Genomic DNA, 9246 nt, shown 5'->3' on the forward strand with positions numbered 1-9246 from the left:
TGTCATGCTGGAATACCCATCCACGACCCATTTTCAATGCCCTGGCTGAGGGAAGGAGGTTCTCACCCAAGATTTGACGGTACATGGCCCCGTCCATCGTCCCTTTGATGCGGTGAAGTTGTCCTGTCCCCTTAGCAGGAAAACACCCCCAAAGCATAATGTTTCCACCTCCATGTTTGACGGTGGGAATGGTGTTCTTGGGGTCATAGGCAGCATTCCTCCTCCTCCAAACACGGCGAGTTGAGTTGATGCCAAAGAGCTCCATTTTGGTCTCATCTGACCACAACACTTTCACCCAGTTCTCCTCTGAATCATTCAGATGTTCATTGGCAAACTTCAGACGGGCCTGTATATGTGCTTTCTTGAGCAGGGGGACCTTGCAGGCGCTGCAGGATTTCAGTCCTTCACGGCGTAGTGTGTTACCAATTGTTTTCTTGGTGACTATGGTCCCAGCTGCGTTGAGATCATTGACAAGATCCTCCCGTGTAGTTCTGGGCTGATTCCTCACCGTTCTCATGATCATTGCAACTCCACGAGGTGAGATCTTGCATGGAGCCCCAGGCCGAGGGAGATTGACAGGTCTTTTGTGTTTCTTCCATTTGCGAATAATCGCACCAACTGTTGTCACCTTCTCACCAAGCTGCTTGGCGATGATCTTGTAGCCCATTCCAGCCTTGTGTAGGTCTACAATCTTGTCCCTGACATCCTTGGAGAGCTCTTTGGTCTTGGCCATGGTGGAGAGTTTGGAATCTGATTGATTGATTGCTTCTTTGGACAGGTGTCTTTTATACAGGTAACAAGCTGAGATTAGGACCACTCCCTAAAAAAAAGTGTGCTCCTAATCTCAGCTCGTTGCCTGTATAAAAGACACATGGGAGCCAGAAATCTTTCTGATTGAGAGGGGGTCAAATACTTATTTCCCTCATTATAATGCAAATAAATTTATAACATTTTTGACATGCGTTTTTCTGGATTTTTTTGTTGTTATTCTGTCTCTCACTGTTCAAATAAACCTACCATTAAAATTATAGACTGATCATTTTTTTGTCAGTGGGCAAACGTACAAAATCAGCACGGGATCAAATACTTTTTTCCCTCACTGTATATTGAAGCACTCTCTCTCTCTCTCTCTCTCTCTCTCTCTCTCTCTCTCTCTCTCTCTCTCTCTCTCTCTCTCTCTCTCTCTCTCTCTCTCTCTCTCTCTCTCTCTCTCTCTCTCTCTCAGTGCGCCGATGCCCTTCCTCATAGGGGTCCACTCCAGTCTGACAGAGGTACAGTAACTACTGCGTCTCCATGGGTACAATATGTATCTAATAGAGTTTCATACATCTGACAAGCAGCCAGGATCTGCATTACAGTATTTATCATACAGGATATTATGAGGACCACATTGGAAATAAGTGACTGATGGACAGACGGACGAACGGATTGACGGACAGACAGACTGTTTTTTTGATTGATCGATTGACTGATTGATGGACATACTAACTGATTGATTGATTTGTTGATTGGTTGATTGGTTGGTTGGTTTGTTGACTGATTGATTCGTTGATTGATTAATTGATAACTTTATTGATGTGATTGATTTATTGTTCCAGAGAGTAAGATCCCGAGGGTTAGAGGACGTGGTGATTCTGAATGTAGACACCAACACTATAGAGTCTCCCTTCGAAGACCTGAAGAAGATACCAGCAGATGTGGTAATGTAGATGTGTGTGTGTGTGTGTGTGTGTGTGTGCATGCGTGCATATGTTTGAGCAAGCAAGTAAGTGTAGATGTGTGGGTAATGTGTGTGTGTAACTTGCATGTGGACATGTGTGTGTGTCTGTGTAACAATGTGTGTGTGTGTAACAACGTGTGTGTGTGTGTGTAACAACGTGTGTGTGTGTGTGTAACAACGTGTGTGTGTGTGTGTGTAACAACGTGTGTGTGTGTAACAACGTGTGTGTGTGTGTGTGTGTGTGTGTGTAACAACGTGTGTGTATGTGTAACAACGTGTATGTGTGTAACAACGTGTGTGTGTGTGTGTAACAATGTGTGTGTGTGTGTGTGTAATAACATGTGTGTGTGTGTGTGAACAATGTGTGTGTGTGTGTGTAACAACGTGTGTGTGTGTGTGTAACAACGTGTGTGTGTGTGTGTGTGTGTGTGTGTACCAGGTGTCAGGTCTGAAGTTGTGTCTGAAGCGTCAGGCAGCGTCAGCAGGTGTGGGCGTGGCCAAGACCTTCCTCAGGGCTCAGGCTCTGCTGTTTGGAGGATATGGAGACGCTCTGAAGGGGAATACGGTTAGAACAATAATACTCTGGAATACTCTGGGAACACGGTTAGAACAATAATACTCTGGAATAGTCTGTAATACTCTGGGAACACAGTTAGAATACATAACAATATATTTTAATAATGTGCAGATGCTTTTTACTCTGTATGCAATAATATTGTACAATACCCTATAATACTCCATAATATTGCATATACAGACACCTGTTTCAAAAAAGTATATTCTCTTCAACATCTCTCCCTCCTCCCTCCCCTCTTTCCCTCCCCATCTCTCTCCTTCTCCCTCCCTCCCCCACTCTCTCCCTCCCCATCTCTCTCCTTCTCCCTCCCTCCCTCCTCTCTCTCCCCTCCCTCTTCCTCCCTCCATCTCACTCCCTCCATCTCCCTCCCTCTCACTCTCCCTCCTCTCTTTCCCCTCCCTCTCTCTCCCCTCCCTCTCTCTCCCTCCCTCTCCCTCCCTCCCTCCTCTCTCTCTCCCCCTCCTCTCTCTCTCTGTAGGATGGTCAGGTCATGTTCTGTGAGGAGGTGTTCCTGGACCACAGGTCTCCCTGTATGAGACAGTTCCTACAGAGTGCTGTCCATCTACAGCTCTTCAAACAGGTACCTGTGTGTGTGTGTGTGTGTGTGTGTGTGTGTGTGTGTGTGTGTGTGTGTGTGTGTGTGTGTGTGTGTGTGTGTGTGTGTGTCAGTATAAGACAGGACATCAGTGCCCTCCTCCTCCTGCAGCGTTTCCAACAGGTGAGGTCATCTCACCCCCGGACGCTGCCCCCTGCTGTTCTGGGGATGCCATAACAAAACAAAAACATGAGAACAAGTAGCACAGGCACACATGATGTCATCATGATGTCATCAAATGTCCTCGTAGTTTGGAGGTGTAAAGCAAACATGGAAAAGAGGACAACATACAAACATCAAACTGTCATTTGTAGTCTGGATGTCTGACCATCAGCAAAAGAGAATAATCCACATTCTGCTAATATAGCTCCACTTCCTTAATTTCACCGTTATGTCTTTGTCAGGATTAGTTTATTATTAGAAAAATATGGATATTCAGTAGACTCCTATAAGGATCTTATCCGGGTTGAATAGGAGTCACTTGGTATAATAACGAAGCAGTTCATTGACTGGGTTTTGGTTTTCAGTTTATTGATGGACGTCTGGAGCTGCTGAACAGAGGGATAGAACCAGACGACCTGTTTGAACAAGAGATACTACAGTGTGGAACAGCAGCAGGTGTGTGTGTGTGTGTGTGTGTGTGTGTGTGTGTGTGTGTGTGTGTGTGTGTGTGTGTGTGTGTGTGTGTGTGTGTGTGTGTGTACCATAAGTCCTCACCAGAATAGTAAACCAACTTCAGAAAAGTGCCAGTCCTCACTTGTAAAAAGGCTATTTTAGGCTTAGGGGTTAGGTTTAGGTTTAGGTTTAGGGTTAGGCTTAGGGTTAGGGTAAGGGTTAGGTTTAGAGTTAGGTTTAAGGGTTAACTTTAGGGTAAGGGCTAGGTTTAGGGTTAGGGTTAGGTTTAGGTTTAGGGTTAAGTTTAGGGTTAGGGGTTAAGGTTAGGGTAAGGGTTAGGTTTAGGGTTAGGGGTTAAGGTTAAGGTTAAGGTTAAGGTTAAGGTTAAGGTTAGGGTTAGGTTTAGGGTTAGGGAAAATAGGATTTTGACGTATAGTAAGACAGCTGTGTGTGTGTGTGTGTGTCACATCAAATATATATGTCAATGTTATTATCTCTCTCTCTCTCTCTCTCAGGAAACACCAAAGTCTATCATCAACTGGTGGGCAACCTGAAGGTAAGAACATACACTGTTCTGTGATTTACACAACACACATCTCTTACACTTACTTGCTATTGGTTAAATAATGTCTCTGAGGTGTTCTGATTGGTATTTTGCTCTGTTGGTAGAAAGGGGGAGGAGCTCTCATCAAGTCCAAGACTCACATGTACAAGTCGGTAAGTGCGTAGGTGTGTGTGTGTGTGTGTGTGTGTGTGTGTGTGTGTGTGTGTGTGTGTGTGTGTGTGTGTGTGTGTGCTCCCTTAGTGAAATATGGTTTCCTACTAATTCTTCTCTGTCTTTACTTTCAGGCCAAACGTGGCTTGAGGAGCTACTTTCTAACATCCAAGGTATGTGTTGTTGTTGTTGTTGTTGTTGTTGTAGTGTGTGTGTGTGTGTACGTGTCTTCATCCACTCTCTCTATATGTGCAGGAGCACGTTGAGATTCTCTCCCTTAAGAGAGGCAACTCCGTGTCCGGAACACACACATACCGCCGCAACCAATCAGATTGCCTTCAGAGCCGTCTACCAATCACACAACACTTTGGGAAGGTAAGACCTGCCTCTAATATCCAATCACTGGAGGTAGAAGTTAATCATCACCACATATCTAGGATCCAATTCTTCAACCCACCAATCCTAAACTTAACCTCTTCTGTTGTGATGATTTTGCTATGTTGTGCTGTGTCGCGTTATGTTATGTCATGCCTATGTCTTGCTATGTCGCGCTATGTCAGTCTCGTCCCCGTCGTCCAGTTAACAAACAGGGCTGTTTCCTTGACGACGAGAACACACAACAGAACAGAGACACCTGGGAAGAAGACTGGCAGGACGGGTGAGAGAGAGAGAGAAGAGAGAGAGAGAGAGAGAGAGAGAGAGAGAGAGAGGGAGAGCGAGAGAGAGAGAGAGAGAGAGAGAGAGAGAGAGAGAGGGGAAGGGTGAGGGGGAGAGAGAGGGTGGAAAGAGTGATGAAGAATGAGAAAAAGAGAGTGAGTCAGAGACAGAGAGTGATGGAACAAAAATGTGTCTTCATCCATATGTGTACATCAGTGCTGTCTCAGACCCTGTCGCAGACCCAGAGCTCCAGGAGGAGGAGGGGGGAGACTCAGGTCTGTGTGACCCAGAAGAGATGGACCTCCTGGGGGAGATCTTTGACACGCTGAGTGCCCGGAGCTCCCATGACCGCGGCCTGCTGTACGGGACACGAAGTCTAGACCTGTTTGGACCTGATACTACTGACTACATCAGACAGGTGAGGACAGGACATGACAGGACAGGACAGGACAGGACAGGACATGACAGGACACACACACACACACATAGAAACAGCACAGAAACACACAGACATGCACACACTCGGAAACATCACAGACACAGACCTCATCTCCTCACCCTTGTGTGTCAACAGAGGGGCCTGGCCACTCCGAGTCAGGAGAGTCTAGGTGTGTCCATCGGTGGGAGTGGCAGTCTGCACAGCTGGAACCAGGAGGAGGGGCTACATGACATGGGGGAGGGGCCAGAACAGACAGAGGATCCTGATTGGCTAGGCGAGGGACAGGAATTGTCAGAGACAGCATCAGAAACACCTCAAGGGAGAAGAGAGGATGGGAGGAGAGAGGAGGGAAGGAGAGAGGAGGGGGTGGAAAAGGGCTTGGTGGAGGCAGAGGAGCTTACAGAGAGGAAAGAGGTGGGGATGGAGAGATGGAATGTTCTGAGGCAAGGAGGGCAGGATGAACGAGGGATGGAGGAGAGGAAGAAGAGTGAAGACATCACTATGGAGCCAGAGATTCAGTCTGAATGTATGGGTGAGAATGGGATGGGGAAAGAGGTGGAGGGAGAGAAAGAGAGCGAGGAAGAAGAGAGAAGAGTGGTGCAGAGTGGAGCAGAGAGAGAGAAGATGCAGAATGACAGAGGTAAAGACCGGCAACAAGGAGAGGAGAACCAGGGGCAGGAAAGAGGCCCCGAGACACCAGGAGAGTTACCCAGGAACAGAGGCCCGAGGCTGGGTACTGAGTCTAGGGCCTGGGCCGGAGCTGTGGAGGACCACCAGGGAGAAGGGGACAGACTCAGCCCCAAAACTACTGATCAACAACCCCTGGGTCAGCTAGAAAAAGAAGAAAAGGGGGAGGAAATAGAGGTGGGACGCATTCCCCTCTATCCCAGTGTTCCAACTGCTGTAGCACTGTTCCAGTCACCGGCCTCTGAGCAAACCTTCCATGGGAAGGCCCAGACCAGGGGCTCGCCTAAGCCCAGTAAGCCCAACAACACACCTCGGAGCTGGGACACTATACAGAAGAGCTGCTCTCAGGAACCCAACAACACCCACGTCTCACCGAATGACAGCGCTGGACCTGTAATAGCCACACCTGTCCCGACTACGCCTATGAACGACCAATCAGAACCAGGGGGGAACCCCCCAGCGCAGGAAGACCCGCCCCCTGTCAAGGTGTCTGAGCTGAAGAAGAGATTTGAGGCTTGATTATTGGTGCAGGACTGTTTGAGTGGTTCATAGCTCAGCCAATGCTTTTGCAGTTTTTAAAGACTTGGGGACTTGACGAGTCAGAGAATAAATTGGGATGGGACATGAAACACGCTGAATGTTGCAGGTGTTGTTGGGTTCCTGAATGAATAGAACTGACAATCCCCTATTCTAACCGACAGACAATTTCAGTTCTACACCATATATTTCTAACTGAACATTCTGTAGTGTTCTTATACAGGTCTATGATGTAATGCATAGGGCCAGGAGTTTTTCCCAGGATGTATTCACTAGGAAGAAAACGGAACCGAACAGGGGAGAGACCTTTCTGAATTTGTCCAATAGAAACTCTCATTTTCGTTGCAAAATATTTTCAGTTTGGAGTAAATTGTTTCCATTGCAAAACATTTTGATACAATGCTAAACGTTTTTGCTACAGTGTGCGACTAATGAATACACCCCCTGATCATGTTACATGACACTCAGGATCCAGTTATGTCCCATCCCAATGACTGATGTAGCTGGTTGTAATGTTCTTAGATTACCAGCAGGTGGGGCTTGTGGAACATGGATAAATGAACTCAATGCACTGAATACATTTTAAAGTGTTATACTTCTAGAAAACTTATTTTTTATTACCAAATCAAATATTTTTCTCCTGGATAATAAGAAATGCAATCAATAAATGGAAGTTTTATACTTTTTGAGAGGAGTTTTATTACCAAATCAAATCTTTTTCACCTGGATAATATCATCAGAAGTGCATTAGAAATCATTCATAGTGTCTTAGACAACCATTCTTCATTTTCAAGACATACAACACACACACACACACAAATATATATAGCCACAAAATACAGTGACTAATATGTTTATACAAGAAGGGATACACTTAAATCATGGTTTGTATACATGTAACAGTTTATGACTGCCATAATAAAGAGTGACGTTTTCCATATTGAGGAACTTTTAAATTCCCTTTTCTCTGTATGACTGACCTAATCAACAACTGATGTACCTACAGGTAAACATGTCAACAACTAGTCCACCTACAGGTAAACATGTCAACAACTAGTCCACCTACAGGTAAACATGTCAACAACTAGTCCACCTACATGTAAACATATCAACAACTAGTCCACCTACAGGTAAACAACCCACCCCTGACAGGGCATTCAGCATTCACATGTTGACACACTGACGTCAACATCAGCACAGTTGGAGAAACTGGAGAGAACACAGACACTGGAGAGAACACAGACACTGGAGAGAACACAGACACTGGAGAGAACACAGACACTGGAGAGAACACAGACACTGGAGAGAACATGGCACATCCACCAGGCATGTTCAGGCATATTTAAAAAGACACTTCATATACAGATACCTTTACACAACACAATACATACAGAACATTATTACTAATATCCCCGTCTGGCTTCATGTACAGACAGACACCTTTACACAACACAACACATACAGGACATTATTACTAATATCCCATTCTGGTTTCATGTACAGGGTAGAGGTGGAGGGTAGTGAATAGTGAGGCTGTGGTAGTGCCAGAGAGAGGGAGGAAAAGAGAGAGAGAGAGAGAGAGTTCAGCGACAATGCTAGTGTGTGTGTAGCATCCATGCTAGAGTGTGTGTATCAGATGAGTCTCTCCTCCTTGGGTAGGGGCAGGCCTGGTCTCTCAGCCCCTCGTGGTCCTGTCTGTTTTCCCTCCTCCGCACTGGGCCGATACTTTCCCTCCATCCTTCTCTTCTTCCTGATCACACAGCCCATCAGGGCCAGGGCGAGACACAGCACTAGGGCCAGACCTGGGACTAACACAGACCACACCCCCCACGATGCCCTTGGTAACGACAACACCACTGTCATGACGATGGGCCCTGAGGAGTCAGAGAGGGAGGAGGGGATGAGAGAGAGAGAGAGAGAGAAGCAGGTACACAGGCAGACAGACACACAGACAATAGGTAGACGGATGTCTCACTCACCTGAGGGTTAGAGGTGACACTGCTGGTCTCGGCTCTCACATCTGGACCAATGGGGACACAGCAGCCAGACTGACAGTGAGGAGTGCCTGTCTACAGAGAGACAGAGTGTTCGAGAGCATCAAAACCGTGACGTATCATGGGTAAATCATGACTGACTGACTGATCTACAAATAATATTGAGTAGCCGTTTGTGATGCAAGGTGATTTGTAGATCAGTCAGTGTCGACTCGGCAGTCGGCTGCAGTGTCAAACGTGTCCAGAGACAGTCTAAAGCAGTGTTTCTCAACCGAGTCCCAAATTACACCCTATTCTTTTTCTAGTTCACTACTTTTGACCAGGACCCATAGTGCACCATCTAAGGGTTAGTGTGTGTATATAATAGGATGTGGGTGTAACAGTGTTGCTTCCTTCCCTCTCCTTGCTCACACCTGAGCTTGAACCAAGGACCCTTCTGCACACATCGACAACAGTCACCCTCGAAGCACCGTTACCCGTCGCTCCACAAAAGCCAAGGGAAACAACTACTTCAAGGGCTTAGAGCGAGTGACGTCACCGATCGAAACGCGCACCGCTAACTAGCTAGCCATTTCACACCGGTTATATGGGCCCAGGTCAAAAGTGGTGCAGTACAAATAATAATGGTGCCATTCGGGACAGATCCCCAGTCAGAGATGAAACAGCACAAACCCAGGGTTGGAGAGTCTGTTAACATTCCTCGTTTGGGC

General features: G+C 46.6%; 1 protein-coding gene across 2 annotated transcripts in view; it reads left to right on the plus strand.

The window, feature by feature from the left end:
• Positions 1 to 7228, plus strand: part of dennd1c (DENN domain containing 1C) — an 18218-nt gene extending 10990 nt beyond the window's left edge. For both annotated transcript variants that reach the window (XM_041867544.2, XM_041867546.2), the window contains 12 exons: positions 1226 to 1271; positions 1599 to 1700; positions 2160 to 2285; positions 2776 to 2877; positions 3420 to 3510; positions 4023 to 4063; positions 4177 to 4224; positions 4357 to 4395; positions 4478 to 4597; positions 4783 to 4880; positions 5096 to 5297; positions 5454 to 7228. In XM_041867544.2, the coding sequence (XP_041723478.2) occupies positions 1226 to 1271; positions 1599 to 1700; positions 2160 to 2285; positions 2776 to 2877; positions 3420 to 3510; positions 4023 to 4063; positions 4177 to 4224; positions 4357 to 4395; positions 4478 to 4597; positions 4783 to 4880; positions 5096 to 5297; positions 5454 to 6524 (2086 nt within the window). In that variant the 3' untranslated portion in view covers positions 6525 to 7228. The remainder of the gene's footprint in view (positions 1 to 1225; positions 1272 to 1598; positions 1701 to 2159; positions 2286 to 2775; positions 2878 to 3419; positions 3511 to 4022; positions 4064 to 4176; positions 4225 to 4356; positions 4396 to 4477; positions 4598 to 4782; positions 4881 to 5095; positions 5298 to 5453) is intronic.
• Positions 7229 to 9246: the final 2018 nt, after the last annotated feature.

This window comes from Coregonus clupeaformis, unplaced genomic scaffold (genome assembly GCF_020615455.1).
Source record: "Coregonus clupeaformis isolate EN_2021a unplaced genomic scaffold, ASM2061545v1 scaf1797, whole genome shotgun sequence".
Lineage (NCBI taxonomy): Eukaryota > Metazoa > Chordata > Actinopteri > Salmoniformes > Salmonidae > Coregonus > Coregonus clupeaformis.